Source organism: Stenella coeruleoalba (genome assembly GCF_951394435.1).
Source record: "Stenella coeruleoalba genome assembly, chromosome: 4".
Taxonomy (NCBI): Eukaryota; Metazoa; Chordata; class Mammalia; order Artiodactyla; family Delphinidae; genus Stenella; species Stenella coeruleoalba.
Window position 1 is genome coordinate 29,974,792 of NC_137149.1, and position 16,782 is coordinate 29,991,573.

The window sequence follows — 16,782 nt, forward strand, 5'->3', positions numbered from 1 at the left end:
GAGCAGAGACCTCCACAATGAACGCTGGTTTTCAGAGATTATAAAAGGGCATCCACAAGCCAGCTTTGGCGTTTCGTTTCCTTATTAATCATATGTACTATGTCAATGCTACCACCCATACATTTTATATCATTTTTTATTTGTGCCTGGTTTTATCTTCAGGTCCCCATTAATCCAAACATGTGATAAAGATGTCACCCACAACTCCACAGATAAATTTCACAAAGATAATTCCTACTTTACAGTTTCTCCAACAAACGACTCCTTTCAGTGTGTGAATGGGAAACACATTCCTCAGAAGAAGGCCTGTGATGGTGTCAATGATTGTGGAGACCAGAGTGATGAGTTGTGCTGTAAAGGTAGAAATGAATCTAGCCTTTAAACTCTCAAAAGCATTCTTCTGACTAAGATAGTAGAAGCAACTTTACCATTGAATTAAGATTCTATCTCATTCCATTTTAAGAATGAAAAAACACACCCCTCTTGTATTTATGTTTGCACAGAGTGCCGAGGTGAAAGTTTTTTCTGTAAATCGGGTGTTTGTATTCCAAAGCAGTATAAGTGCAATGGTGAGGTGGACTGCATTACTGGAGAAGATGAAATTGGTTGTGAAGGTAATTTAAAGTTTCATGGTTACTTTTTTTCATTATTTGACCCAGGGGTTTTAGCAGGCTTTGTAATTATTGCCTAGAGCCAATTCATCAATAAGGACTATAAAATGGCTATTTCATTTTTAAAATTTTTATTGAAGTATAGTTAATTTACAATGCTGTGTTAGTTTCAGATGTACAGCACAGTGACATATATATATATATATATATTCTTTTTCAGATTGTTTTCCCTTATAGGTTATTACAAAATATTGAGTGGATTTCCCTTTGCTATACAGTAGGTCCTTGTTGGTTATCCATTTTATATATAGTAGTGTGTACATGTTAACTCCTAATTTATCTCTCCCCCCTTCTCTTTAAAAATGGCAATTTCTAACTCAACATTCCTTCTGCATTTATTAACTGGAATTCTATAGAGAAGAACTATTTTGTTTTCACGAAATTCAGTTCATCGTAGAAAGGCAGAATGATATAATTCTTTCCCTTTACTTACCAAGTTTCAAAGCAGTGAGTAGGCGCTCTTTGCTTTTTGGTGCTCATTGGAAAACCTCCGAAGGTGGAAAATATTTACTAGGTACCTACTGTGTCCCACACAGACTGACTTCCTGCTTCCATTGATGCCTTCTGGAGGAAACATCTCCCTAAGTTAATATATTCATTCATCTACTCAACGGATATTTATTAAGTTCTTACTATGTGTGCCAGGTCCTGTTCCAGATGCTGGGGTTACAATAGTGAATAATATTTCAAAATCCCTGCCTCCTCATGGATCTTATATTCTAGTGGAGGAAGAGAAACAATAGAGAAATAAGTAAAAATATCTAGTAAAATAATAAGTACTAAGAAAAAAAATAAAGCAAGCAAGGAAGATGTCAAATGTCCCAGGGAGGGGGGTAGCAGTAAGTTCTGAAATTTTAGGTAAGGCGGCTTGGGAAGGCTCGCTCACTATCACTTTTAGGCAAAGCGCCGAAGGAAAAGATGGAGCCAGCCATGCAGACGTCTGCGGAAGAGTATTCTAGGCAGAGGCAACAACCAGTGCAGTGTTCCTAAGACAGGACCATTCCAGTATGTTTGAGAGCCAATCAGCAAGGAGGCTAGTGCGGCGGGTATTCCAGGTGGGGTTAGTGGGTTAGAAGACAAGCAGTGGGAGAGGTTGGAGCGGTGCTTGGGTGGAAGATCAGGGCAGATCCAGTGAGGCCTGTTAGTGAGTGAAATTGGGTCTCTAAGCAGAGGAACGGCATGATCTGACTTACATTTTAAATCACGATTACCCTGGCTGCTGGGTGGGGAATAGGCTGTATGAGGGCGAGGGGCGAAGCGGGGCAACCAGGGAGGAAGCTACTGCAATAATCCAGGGAAGAGATGATAGTGACTAGGATAAGTTGGTAGGAATGGAAATGATGAGAAGCAGTCAGATTCTGGATATGTTTTGAAACTAGAGCCAAAAAGATTTGCTGATAGATTGGATGGGGGTGTGAGAACAAATGAGCAGTCAAGGGCGGCTCCAGGGGCTTTGGCCTGAGAATGGAAAGGATGGAGCTGCTTCTTCAAAGATGGGATGGGAAGGCTGCAGGAGGAGTGTGGGTCCTTGAATCCACCTCACTTACGGAACGAATCCAGGGGTGCGCTGGTAAATGTTTAACAGTTGGCTTTGAAGAGGGATGGGGACTCCCTGATTTGTAGCTTTTGCTAACTTCTGGGCTGTAAATTACTCCCACCGTGGGTGATTTCAAGCCATTGACATGATGTCACAGAACACAAACCGGGAAGGGACACAACAGCCTCCTGTGTAGTGGTAAAGTCCGTGTCAGGACACCACTGAATTACTGTTAATGGTTTATTGTAGGTTTTTGTACTCGTCTTACCTTTCCTTCTCAACAGCAAACACCTTTAAAACAGGATCAAATTATTTTTATGTTCCAAATGTCCCAGGTAAAGTGCCTTCCATATAAGCATTAAATAAATGTTGAAGATATGTATGGATAAGTTAATTGACATTAATTATGTATAATTGCTTGGTATGCCAAGTATTTGACTTTAATGAAATTTTGTTTAATTTTCCATTGATATCAGTTCTTAAAAGACACACTTTTTAGGATTTCAAATCACGTTAATTTATTTGAAGAGTATAAAGCAGTTGAGCAAAATACTTTAATTTGGTTAAATGTAGTGAAATTCTTAGTGAAGAGAGGAAAGAAAGAAATTTCAAAAAATTTTTCAAGGAGGAAGACAGTGCCCTGACTTTTGCCAGTGCAGCTTGATAGCTTCCCTCACCCTCAGTTTTACTGAGATGTAATTGACATACAACACTGTAGAAGTTTAAGGTGTACAGCATGAGCTTGACTCATATACTGCAAAATTATTACCAAAATAAGTTTAGTTGATATCCATCACCTCATATAGTTACAATTCTTTTTCCTTGTGATGAGAACTTTCAGGATTTACTCAAAGCAACTTTCAAGTATACCATACAGCAGTGTTAACTATCGTCGCCATGCTGGTGACGTCACTAGGCCCAGTGCTTATTTACCTTATAACTGCAAGTTTGTACCTTTTGACCACCTTCACCCAGTTCCCCACCTTCACCCAATCCCCTAGCCCCCAACCCCTGCCTCTGGTAGCCACAAATCTGACCTCTTTTTCTATGAGTTTGGATTTTTTAGATGCCATATATAAGTGAAACCATACAGTATACAGCTTCTCTCTCTGAAGCTCTACAGTTTGATTTCACCACTTCAGTATAATAATATTTTGGGTTTCCTCTCTACCTCCTCCTCTTCTTCCCATCTCCCTCCCTCTTCTCCTCCTCAGAATTTGTTAGTTTATCAGAAAAAAAAAAAAAAAAAGAATCCTACTGCAAGGGAATAACTACAACATAAAGCTTACTTTTAGTAGTAATTTCTTGAATCCGTATCAAAAATACATTTTGTCCACTGTCATTGTTACTTCAGTTTATCCATCTTTAGAGTGAGCTGTGCTTTGTATTTCAATAATGATTCTAATTTTTCCCTCTCTGAGAAAAGGCAAGTGAGAGCAGAGATGTGAAATAAATATATTAATATATTCATTGATCTCTCCTTTCAGGGAACAGATCAGAATCACTAAACCAAGGGAGGTTTGGAATATACCTTAATTTCATTTATCCTTTATAAACCCACTTTTTATTAATATAAGCTAAAAAGAGTAAATAAATTTTGTTTAACTATATAATAAGTCTGCTGTTGGGTATGTATTCAAATATATCTAAAATACGAATCTTTTTTTAAAACTGAAGTTAAAATGATTTCCTTGCTGTGGTGAAACTGGTGTGTGTTTAAATGTAAGATGAAACATGTGTTAAGCAGTATTAAAAATCAGAGTATTTGGTTGTGCCCACAAAAAATGGCATAATGTGGTTCCCTTTTATCTTTTTGTAAATATTAAAATTGTTATACTATTACTGAAATATTAATGATTAGTGTATATTTAATTCAAGTGAAAATGATCTCTTTGCTACAGTGAGTTTTTTGTTTTGTTTTTAGGAACTGGACATCCTGAAATTAAAGGTAAATCTATTTTTACAATAGATTTAAATAAATAAATTTTGTAAATTTATATTACAAAATTGAGAAGAAGAATAAGGTGTTCTAGCTTGAAATGGTATGCATTTTTTTCCAAATAAAAATTATCCTTTGCTGTGGTAATTTTTTTGTTTTTGTTCTTTTTTCAGGCAATTTACGTATGGCTCAAGGTAAAAAATTTATTAAATTTTCGGGATATTGCAGAATTGAAACAAAATACAAGCAAGCACTGCTGTTATCTTATATTTTAAGGTAACTATTAACTGAGGATGACATAACCGGTTTTAACATTTGTTTAGGCACAATGGCCTTCCCCCCCACCAACCCGGCAGTGTGGTAAACTTTCATTCCCACGCTCCCCGTTCACAGCCTGCTAGCCAAAAACCACCCAAGGTGCATTCCCTGCACATGTCACCTCTGCCAAATACCCTTCTCTTCCTTTGCTTTTTCCCCAAAACCAAGGCAGCTCCTGAAGAAATTGTCACCAGAGGAAAGATAACATCTTTTTATGACAGGTATTTCCTTATTTACTTTTGTAACAGATATCCCGAAATCTTCCAGCTCTTTAGGGTCATCCCTTTCTTCATTATTCATATAAAATGACTACTAAAAGTTTATCGTCCTCCTTAGGGTTCCTGAGTGACTTTTATATGCTCAAGATCAGCCCTGTTCTAAATGGCAATTTCAACTATTTCTTTGTATTCCCTCCCTCTTGTCATTTTGCCCTCCAAGGCTGCTGTCCTTTTTGTTTTGTTTTGTTTTTGTTTGTTTGTTTCCTCTTCTTTATTCCTTTTCCCCTTCCTTCCTTCTTGTCCTTCCTTCCTTCCTAGTTTCAGACCTCAGGGGCAAAGAGATGACTTAATTATATTCCTTAGCTCATTGCACATGATCATCTCTGTCTTTTTGTTTGTATACATTCTTATCCAGTGTGTACTGTTACCTTGTGAGCATACATCTGTAATTCACATAGTATTGTGTTCTAGATCTTATATTTCCTTTTTATCTTTTCACAAAGCGTTACGTTTTTAAGATCTGTCCATGTTGCGATGTTTCCATCTAATCTGTTGCTTCTGACTGCCACATGATAAAACACTGTGGTGTTCATCTTTCACAAGTGACTCCCTACCTTCTCAGTAATGGACTCTCAGCCCGCACTCACAGTGCAGTGAATATCCTCTCCTTAAGGATGTGTGGGAGGATTTCTTGGAGACGTCTAGCTGGGCCAAGAATTGTTGGGTCTTGGGGTATGCCTCTACTTAATCTGACAACCTAGGACCTGCTCATTCTCTGGCAGAGTGGTCCTCACCTCCACCGACAACACCCAAGGGCTTGCCTCAAACCCACTAACATTTAGTACCATGCAGCTTTCTAATTTTGCTAGTCTCATACTCTCCAGTGATATGGCATTGTTTATTAATTTGAATTTTTGTCATAACCAATGATTTTGGGTTTCTCTTCATATGCATACTAGCTTTTTGAGTTTCCTCTTCCTTTCCTTTCTTCTGTCCTTTTTCCAGTTCACATCTTTGGCCTCCTTTCATATTGGGACTGCAGTCTTCTTTCTTGTTGCATTCTAGATATTAATCCATTTTCAGTTTTAGACATGCAAATACCTTCTTCCATTCTGTCACCCATCTATTAACTTTAGCCAAGATTAAAGATTAAATTTAATCTTTAAATGTTTAAATCTTTATTTAATCAAAGTCATTGATTGTTTTTCTTACGGTCTGTGCTTTTGGAGTTTTATGCTGCTCTTCTAATATCCAGTATATCTCAGCTACACTGGACTTTCCCCATCTTCCTTTGTTGAGCATTTAATATGAAGTCTTCTCTTTGGTTCATGTTGTTGCTTTTGTGAAAGCTCTGAGCAGAAAATAACCTAGATGTGTAGCATAACAGATACATGTGTGTCTCTCCCCAAAAGAAGTTGGGAAATCCAGTGATAAAACACAGGATTGCTGCAGCAAAGTAACATTGCCCCTCTAGGCTGCACCCTCATCCAAGACAGAACAATACGTTGTGAGAATTCACCTTAGATCCTCAGGTCAAAGAACTGATGATCCTGTCCATGACTGAAATGTTCTAGGACAGTAGAGTGAAGATGGAATCATCCCATATAACTTCAAGCAAAGGTCTAAGAGAAAAAAAGGAAGAAGAGAGAATGTGTTTCTGTTTTTCTTTTTGTTTAACTTTTGACTTCTGCATCCCAGATGACTAATAATAACTATGCCTAACACTGAAACCAATTAAACATTGCATAACCCCTGTTAAGAGGTGCCTTAATATATACACAAAATGAGAAGACCCTTTTTAATGTCAGCTCAGGACTATTTCGGTCAGTGTCTATAACTGCTCCCTACCTTATATAAAGACCTTGCAGGGCTTCCCTGGTGGCGCAGTGGTTGAGAATCTGCCTGCTAATGCAGGGGACACGGGTTCGAGCCCTGGTCTGGGAAGATCCCACATGCTGCGGAGCAACTGGGCCCGTGAGCCACAACTACTGAGCCTGCGCGTCTGGAGCCTGTGCTCCGCAACAAGAGAGGCCGCGATAGTGAGAGACCCGCGCACCGCAATGAAGAGTGGCCCCCGCTCGCCGCAACTAGAGAAAGCCCTCGCACAGAAACGAAGACCCAACACAGCCAAAAATAAATAAATTAATTAATTAATTAAAAAAAAAAAAGACCTTGCAAATGCAGAGTTGAAAGAGATGCTTTTCTTCTCTGAACTGGGCACTTCGCCTGCTCTAAATGCAGAACTCTGCAGCACCATGAGTCTCACCATTCACTTGTGCCAACAGACACCTGTAGTTTGTGCCTGAAAATGTTCTTACATCGTTCATCTTGAACCTTCACAATTACCTAGCTATAGAAAGGAAATAAGATTTTGTACTGTCCTTTTTAAAGGTAGGACAAGGTTTAGACAGATAATTATTAACGAAGTTTAAATGATTTTAATGATTTAATTCTTACTATAAACACGATATTAAACATTGGAACTTTTGTTTGATTCTAGAAGAAACAGAAATGTTGACTGCTGATATGGATGCAGGTAAGTTAGCATTCTTCTTTCTTACTGGTCCTTCACGGGTTAAATTTGCATTTTAATGTCATTTGCGTGTGTGTGAGTATGTACGCATATGTGCAATATAATTGATTCAAGCAACAATTACCTTTGATATCAATTTAAATAGAAAAGAATAACATTACTACTTTCCTTATCATTTTTAAGAAAAACAAGCATAAATGCTTCTTGAGAACTGCTTTTAAAATGGGTTGATTCATATGGCTAGTTTTGAAATGAAAACAACACTCTAGTCCTACAAAAGGTTTTTCTGTTTGTTATGAGATTTGTTAGGTCAGTTTTGTCAAAAACAACCAGATTTCAAGTGTGACCCAGGACATACATTTTGAAATAGAAAAATAATAGATGTGAATTGAATGAACCTGCTCTTTTGCAATATTTTAAACCATGATAACAGGAGGTCTGTGAAGATCTGTATGTTGGCCAGTTCTGCACTGAGGGCCAAATTTAATTAAAGTATTAAGTTTCTGGGAAGACAGTAATTGATAAGAGCTTTTGAGTCAGCCTGACTCGTATTAAATCCTGACTCAGTTATCTGTTAGTTGTGTGACCTTAGGTGAGTAACAAGCTCAAATGCAAATTAGGAATGAAGTATCTCCCTATTTTAGGAGGTTTAAAAACTGAAGTTCATGTAAGACTCCCTTCCAATTGCCAGGCCCAAAAACTATCAACAATTTTTTAAAAATCAGGCAATGCGTGAAAGATTTAGATCTCAAAGCTACAGATATTAGTTAGAGGGATTTCCAACAAAGGCCCTTTATTTTCTATTCAAGGTAACATTAATTTTCAGATACTACCCAAGCTGGTTTCATAGTCCTCAAATGATGGGGTCCCTCTTCTTTCAAAGGTCCAAGCAGAAATTTAAAATTTATCATCACACTCTTCCCCCAACACAGTTCTTAGGATGGATGGGACTCCCCCCAAATTCTTTTATCCACATTTGTTCACAACTTCTCTCCCTTGAGGACCTACCTCCTTCTTGTATGTTCAAAGTAATTGAGAATGATATTAATTTTCCTTTCTCATTTGGGATGGCAGAAATTTTTGTGACATGATAAAATAGAGCGAGAGAATAAGAAGAGCATCTTGTACTTTTACTTTCTTCCTTTGTCATGAATTCTCTTGCAAATTCATGTCTTAAGCCTTGGTCTACCATGCCTCCCAGTGACAAACGTGCCTTGTCTGAGTGCTCACAGAGGAAGGAAATATCATCACATGTCAAGTGGCTAAAAACACAACCCCCCTCCCAGCCCACTGATCCTGGATTGTCCAGGGGTTCCTGGCACATTACCTCTTAGGGTTAATATGATGATTAAGTGATATAAACTATATACAAAGTACTTAGCATGGGGCCTGACAGAAAGTACTCAACGTTAACATCATTAATGTTAATATTATTGAAAAGAGTCCCATATAAACAACCTCGAGAAAGTAAAAACTATGAAAGTAAGAAGCTGGAGTTCTGCATGTGACCCCCATCCTGAACTGTCATGGTAGTAATGCCTGGGCATGTGGCTTCTCTTATCTTCCAGAGGCTGGTAAATGTTTAACCCCTCAGGCAGCCTCTTTCTGCCACTAGTCCACCTTGGGCAGAACTTCAGAGAATCAAGCCAATTTTAATATTAAGCCAGAATTTTTAAACAAGGTGACTAGCACAGCTTAGCATCTAAAATAACTTACTAATGAATCTGGCCTGTTTCATATTAGTTGTGACTCTGCTGTTTTTATGGCATAGATAATCAAGAAGTTTGCCCAGAAGGTAATGGTTTCAAAATCGTAATGATGCAATCTCTTCCTTTCTTAAAGAAAGAAAATGGATAAAATCGTTTTTCCCTAAACTGTCCTGTGGAGTTAAAAACAGCATGCACATTCGAAGGAAACGAGTCATAGGAGGAAAGTCAGCAAAAGTGGTAAACCCGCACAAAAAGTTACAATATCACTTCCCAGGAGCAGCCCAAGTTTGAAAAAATAGAGGTGGGGGTGGAATGTGGTAATTACAAGAGACTGAGAGTCTTGCCATGGAAATATCTTCGAGCCACGTGTCTGGGAGGATGGCAGTGACCACACAAATGTCTTTACAGGGAGACCTCCCATGGCAGGTGGCAATTAAGGAAGGTGAGAAAATCAACTGTGGAGGAATTTATATCGGTGGCTGTTGGATTCTGACTGCTGCACATTGTGTCAGGTAAAAAAACGTCTCCAGTAGATGTTGGATTTCCTGAAACAATGAAGTTAGGTAATAGAGATTGTGGCAGGTGATAAATAAAAGCATATATAAGAAAAATAATTGACAAGTTCCACTCTATTATCTGCTAAACGCCCTCTGATATTCATGATCGGGATCCCAGAGGCCAATTCCCCAGAACCCACTGTGTTCCCCTCACACCAAACTGTTGATCCCAGCTGGCAAGGGCAGATCAAACCTGTAGGTACCAAGTTATTTCACGTGGCTCATTTGCATGGATCAAGGTCGGCCTGGAGAACAGGTTCAGAATTCTGCCCTCAGTTATGACCTTTAGAATGAATGAAGCACCATTTATTGAGCACCTCTTACAGACCAGATACTATGTCCAGCACTTTCATATATGTTATTTTGTTTTAATATTCTTAACGGTCCTAAGAGGTAAGTATTATTCCTCCCATTTTCTAGATAAGCAGACTGAGACTAGAAGTTACATAACTTGGCTAAAGCAACACTACAAGTCAGTTGCAGAGCCAGGGTAAAATCAAGTTCAACGTATCTGACAGTAACTTAGATGAAGGCCTGCTTAGAAAATCCGCAGGTGACCCGCAGTTGAGAGAGATAAGAAATCTGTTGAATGACACCCATAAAAATCCTCATGGATTGGAGCAATGCACCAACTCTAAGTTCTTCCTTCTGAATGACCCTTTTCTCTTGGCTTCTGTTACACAACACTCTCCTGGTTTTCTACCTACCTCTCTGGTCACACCTTCTCTGCCTTCTTTGCAGCTTCCTCCTCCAGTGACTGAGCATTCTTGCTCCCCTGAAATACCTGAGTTCCTCAAGGTGTATCCTGGCTTCCTCTTCTCTTCTTACTTCTTCTTCCTAAAATTTTCTGTCCTTTAAAATACCACCGTATGCTGACACAACGATATTTCCAGCCTAGACCTCTTCTCCAACCCTGACCCTACAGTACACTGACTATCTTGGCTCTATCAGAAGTAAATCAAATTCAAAAGGTCTAAGACCGAGCTCATGATATGCCCCTTCCCCCAGATACGGCCCTGACCCAGTGTTCCCTATCTCAGCAAATGACAGCACCATTCATCTAGCTACACGGGGCAGAAATCTAAAAATCTTCGCACTTCACTCCCTTAACCCTACCATAGCTCAGCCAGTGTATCACCAACTCCAGATGGCTTCTTTAATTTCCAATTATTTAATTCTCAAAACTTCTTTCCACTATTACCCTGCTCCCACCTCTTTCCTGGATTATACCAACCGATTCTGAATTGGCTTACCCACTGTCACTGCCCAGCACTGCCCCCATCTATCCATTGCCTACTGTGCAGCAAGAGTAGTAGTTCCATACCTGGTTTTGACCACTTCCCACTTAAAATGCGACGGCTTTGCATTCCTCTTGGGATAAAAAAACTAAACAAAATGTTTAACACAGCTCATTAGGCCCCGAGTGATGTGACCCCTATTTACCTTTGCCGATCTCGTCTTGCCCCACAGCGCCACTTCTTGCCCCTATTCCACCTGCTCTGGCCTTCTTTCCATTATTCAAGTGTACCTTGCTCCCTGCTGCAAAGAGACCTTCACATATGGTTTCCCATGCCTGAAAGCATCTTTCCTACCTTGTTTCCCTAGTTAGTGCTACTCGTTATTCAGATCTCAGCTCAATCTTCACTTCCTCAGAGAACCTTCCCCCACTCCCTAAAGTCTAAGCCCTCCTGATATGTTCTCAGAACCCATGTGCTGTGAGTTCCTCTCACTTTTTACAGTAGAATACATATCTTCACTGGTGTGATTATCCACTTAATGCTGCATCCTTTCCTAGACCCTGAGTTCCATGAAAGCAGGAACTATTTGCGATTTGCTCATTTCTGCATCCCAGTGGCTAACACAGTGCCTGGTAATAGTAGGTACACACTAAATATTTGTTAAGTAAATTGAATGGATCAACAGTTAAACATTAAACAATATTCAGGACCTCTGATCCTGAAAAACAACCAAAAGTAATATGAAACACAGCATTCTTGGAACTCTACATTTAAATAAAAGCATCTTGAACACTCATTAGTTCCTAGGACATCACTGTTTAACTGTAAGGTGATTCCCTGAGAAAGTGATGGTAGACACCCAATTTGCTGGAAACCACGAGGTGAAAATTGATATGAAAATAGAGTGAGGCATCGGGACAGGCAATATTTAGCTCATTCACCATCTCAACCAAATTCTAAAACAGCTGCTGTGTTCCAGGTATAATACTCAACACAGGCATCTATCTATAGATGATAAGACCCTATCTTTGACTTCAGGTAGCACAAACAGGAAGAAAGGCTTGTGAGCAAATAAATACAACGCAGAGTTAGGATGAAGTCAGTTTTAAAGGTCAGAATGATGACAGCTGTGGTCTTCACCCTGGGAACCTCTGGGGTTCTGTGCTCTGACTCCCTATTTCCTCAAGCACATTTCTTGCTAGACGCCTTCTGGTCTCTGCTTAAACACCTTCAGTGCCGGTGCTCTTACTTCAGAGGCAGCCAACTCATTCTAATTCTGGCATATCTGGTAGTTAGCAAGATCTTTATGTCCCTAATATTGAGCAGTTAGATGAACTATTCCTCTCTTCATTTACCTGCGGACTTTAATTCTGTCCTAAGCAAATTTAATTGCACTGTTTCATGACAGCAAAGATAAAAAAAAAAAAAATCCGGGAAAATGAAAAACTTCCTTAAAAAGGGAGAATTTAAAGATGAAGCATCAGAAGTCCAATTTATAGTTGTTTTTTTTCTCAATATATTTATTTCCCTTTTCCTTTCTGTTACAGAATCAGCAGAATTCATCGTTACCAAATATGGACATCATTTACAGACTTGTTAAGACCTGACTCTCAGATAGCTGTTCAGTTGGTAAATCAAATTATTATCCACGATAAGTACAATGGAGCCACCTACCAAAATGACATAGCTTTGATTGAAATGAAAAAACACCCAAGACGAAAAGAATGTGTGTTGCCTCATTCCGTCCCTGCCTGTGTCCCCTGGTCTCCCTACCTATTTCAACCTAATGATAAATGCATCGTTTCTGGCTGGGGTCGAGAAAAAGGTATGTTTTACAGTTTGTTAATCAGAATCCAGGGGCTGAAAAATGAATAGGAATAGAAATGCATAGGAGCTAATCTCCTAGTGTCCAGAGAGAAACATTGCATCAAATCCAGAAAAGTGAATGTCCAGCCAAGGCCAGCTCATGGGCATAGGACCTGTGTGGTTGCCCATGGGCTCTGGGCACCGAAGAGACTTGTGCTTGGTGTACTGCTCTATTGTCACCATCAAGAAATTCTTAATAAATTTTGCAGGGGCCCCACCTCACATTTTCAATTTTCACTTGGTTCTGCAAATTATGTAATTGATCCTGACCTAGAGTTTCAAAGGATACCTATACTCTGTGATATAGAAAAAAATAGAGTGACGGGGGACATATAGCATGGGCCTTCTGGATTTGTTGGAATGATATGGATGAAAGATAAAAAGGTTTTCAAAGGGATAATCATAGTATATGCTGAGTCAGTGATCCCACAACCCTTCAGCTCTCTCCGCTGCCCTCCCCTATTCTCCATGCCTCACACCTCCACATCCCACAAAGAGAAAGAGAACATGAAGAATTCATTCTTTGAGCTTCTAAGAAGACTTGAGGTGAAAATTCATATGAATAAGAGATGTAGACCCTTAGGGACAAATTATTAGCAAGACATGCTAAATTGGAGATAGATTAGAATTAATTTAGGCCATGCTTTTCCCTTCTTCTCGAAGTCAGCCTAGAAATTTAGCTTCCTTTAGACCTCTTAAACTCTTTGTAAATAACTTCACTGCATTAGTCTAATAGACTCCTATTCCAACACATTCTTTATAATTGCCATATTGAAAAGTATAAAATACGCATGTAAATGAACCTGGATTTGTGGTATGTTTGAATACCCAAGATTTACAAAATACTAAAACTTTATTAGTAATTAATTCATCCAGAAAGTATTATGTCCTTATATTCGTTCTTTTTTTTTAATTAAATTTTTTATTGGAGTAGAGTTGATTTACAATGTTGTATGAATTTCTGCCATACAGCAAAGTGAATCAGTTATACATATACATATATCCACTCTTTTTTTAGATTCTATTCCTATATAGGTCATTACAGAGTATTGAATAGAATTCTCTGTGTTATATATTAGGTTCTTGTTAGTTATCTATTTTATATATAATAGACTTTGTATGTCTACTATGTCATATGTCAATCCCAATCTCCCAATTTATCCCCTCCCTCCCCTTTCCCCTTGGTAACCATAAGTTTGTTTTCTACATCTGTGACTCAATTTCTGTTTTGTAAATAGGTTCATTTGTACCATTTTTTTACATTCCACATATAAGCAATATCATGTGATATTTGTCTTTGTCTGACTTACTTCACTCAGTATGACAATCTCTAGGTCCATCCATGTTGCTACAAATGACATTATTTCATTCTTTTTATGGCTGAGTAATATTCCATTGTATATATGTACCACATCTTCTTTATCCATTCCTCTGTCTATGGACATTTAGGTTGCTTCCATGTCCTGGCTATTGTAAATAATGCTACAATGAACACTGGAGTGCTTGTAAAAATTCAAATTATGGTTTTCTTTCTCCACACCCTCTCCAGCATTTGTTGTTTGTAGATTTTTTGATGATGGCCATTCTGACCGGTGTGAGGTGATACCTCATTGTAGTTTCAATTTGCATTTCTCTAATAATTAGTGATATTGAGCATCTTCTCATGTGCCTCTTGGCTGTTTGTTTTTTTAATATCAACATTTTATTTTGGCTGCACCTTGAGGCTTGTGGGATCTTAGTTCCCCAACCAGGGATTGAACCCCGGCCTTTGGCAGTGACAGCGCAGAGTCCTAACCACTGGACAGCCAGGGAATTCCATGTTCTGTTTTTTAAAAACTTTTATTATGTATATTCACATGTACTCACAAAAGTAGAGATAAAAGTAAAATAGACCTACCTTTCCTCACGCAGCCTTCACAGTTATCAACATTCCACCATTCTTGTTTTAGCTCCCTGAATTGATCACAATCACAATCGGATAATTAGGAAAGTTTATTCGTAAAGGAGTTAATAACAAAGATGTAGGTGGGAGGTTGGGGAACCACAAGGGCTATGCAGGAACCCAGGACTAACAGTACCAGAACTGAGACCTTTCCTGGATCTGAAGGTATAAGGTGAAGGAGAAGTTACCAGAAGGAGAGTCTTAGGTAAAGCAGGCTACCTTGAGAGAAGTAATGACCTTGGGTTGAAGGTTATAGCCAGCCCCAATCTCACTATCCTCTCTCCTTCCCTCCTTCCCTTCTGCTGGAGTCCTCTGCTGGAAACCAGAGGTGAAGGCATTCCTATCGAGGCAATCCCTCCAGCTCAGGCTCTCAGGGCAGAGGGCAGGGCATTGACGGGTGGAGAAAGGATCCGAAAGAGAAATCAGGAGCTTTTCAACATATTCCCCCACATGCACTTACTTTTTCCTGGAGCATATCAAATCAAATCCCAGCTATCACGTAATTTTACCCATGAATACTCCAGTATACATCTTTACCAGGTAAGGACTTCAAAAACAAAAACAAAACCACAACACCCTTCATACTCAACAAAATAAAAATGATTCCGTAATATCGTCTAATAACCAGCTGTGTTGAACGTGCCTTAATTATTTACAAAAAATTTTTACAATCAGATTATTTCCATTGGGATTCAAACAGTGTCCACACATTGCATTCAGTGGCTATTTTTCTTAAATCTCTTTTAATCTAGAACAGTTACCTCTTCCTTTCATTTAAAACGTATTTATTTTAAATGGAGCTGGGTCATTCTTATTTTAGAATTTCCACACCTTGAGTCTGGATGATTGTATCCTTGATGTGGCATTTAACATGTGCTTCTATTCCATGTATTTTCTATAAACTAGTAGAGATATTCTTATGCACTGATTTATTTATTAATCAAATGTGATTCAGCACATTTATTGAGCCCTTTCTGTGAGTGCAAGATAGTAAGGCTAAAGTGCTAAGGTCTCACTGCTGAAAAATATGGACCCAGCCAACAAACAGGAGATGCTGAGGCTACAAAGTGGGATGGCAAAGGCCAGCTCTCAAGGGACTTACAGTACAGAGACGCCATCAGACGTGAATGCCCCCACCAGACAACAGAACGTGACAGAGGCTTCAAGAAACATACAAAACAGGAGTTCAGGGGAGGAAGCAATCTCCCGATTCTTAAAAATCTCTCACATGTTACAAGAGCTCCCAGTTTTTGAAGGCTTATCCTGAGTTAGGGGAAATAATAAATTGCTAATTTTTGAAAAGCTGTTATCCTGAATAAGGTAGTCATATTAAGACTAACTTGAAGTAGGACTTGAGGGAGAAAAAAACTCTTTCCTGATTTGCTACATACATTGGTGGATTTGTTTCTTCCTCTGTTTCCCAGAAGAGAAGAATATTAGTCCTACAGTTAACTACTACATGCTCAATACACTGCTAGGGTCTGTGGCGGTGTCCTCTCAGGATAAGCAAGAGGTCTCTGTCCCCAGGTAGTTTAGAGATTAATTGAGGAGCCACGTCATTTGGCATAAAATATTTAGTGTATAATAGAATTACTGAGTTCCTGCATTAATTACATAAATATTTATTAAGTAACTGATCTGTGCTAGCATGAGGCTGGGTGCTGGTGCAGCAGTGAATGAATCAGGCCTAGCCCCTGCCCTCTTAGAGCACATAAAAGTTGCTGTAAGCTGGGAGAAAGGAAGAGGGGAGACAGGGCAAAAATTTACTCCTTGTACCTGAGACATCTAGGTTGTTGTCATCTTCCCTGGACTGTCAATCAGCAACAGCACCTGGTCCTTGTCTTTCCTTGGACCAAGTTCAAGTCCCAAATCTGTGACTTAAAAGGAAAGGAAATCCTAAATCCTCTTTCAATCACTTTCAGATCGTTTAGGAGATAGAGTTCCTCACAGAAGCAAAAACACATAGATACTGGTAACTTCATATGTATTTCCTTCATCTTAAATTCTTATATTAAAAAGTTGTTTGCACTCTAACAAGCCCTTTCAAGGAAATAAGGGACTATAAGAAGACAGGAGCTATTTACGTAAGCTGATAACAGATTCCTAGCCATCCCCCAGCCCTGCCACTGGACTCAGTGATCAGAGTGGAATAGTCTATCCTATTCATCCCACAGTACCCAGGCCAGACGTTCAATAATGCCCCTTGACTATTTTTAGAAAGACAATTCTAGAAACTGGGGATACCATCAGTTGT

The 16,782-nt window shown here is 39.0% G+C and overlaps 1 protein-coding gene across 3 annotated transcripts in view; it reads left to right on the forward strand.

Moving 5' to 3' along the window:
• The window catches only part of CFI (complement factor I), a 41,240-nt gene that overhangs the window by 22,568 nt on the left and 1,890 nt on the right, over positions 1-16,782 (forward strand). For all 3 annotated transcript variants that reach the window (XM_079921070.1, XM_079921072.1, XM_079921071.1), the window contains 8 exons: positions 246-359; positions 504-614; positions 4,133-4,156; positions 4,321-4,341; positions 7,184-7,219; positions 9,059-9,162; positions 9,334-9,437; positions 12,268-12,545. In XM_079921070.1, coding sequence (XP_079777196.1) covers positions 246-359; positions 504-614; positions 4,133-4,156; positions 4,321-4,341; positions 7,184-7,219; positions 9,059-9,162; positions 9,334-9,437; positions 12,268-12,545 — 792 coding nt within the window. The remainder of the gene's footprint in view (positions 1-245; positions 360-503; positions 615-4,132; positions 4,157-4,320; positions 4,342-7,183; positions 7,220-9,058; positions 9,163-9,333; positions 9,438-12,267; positions 12,546-16,782) is intronic.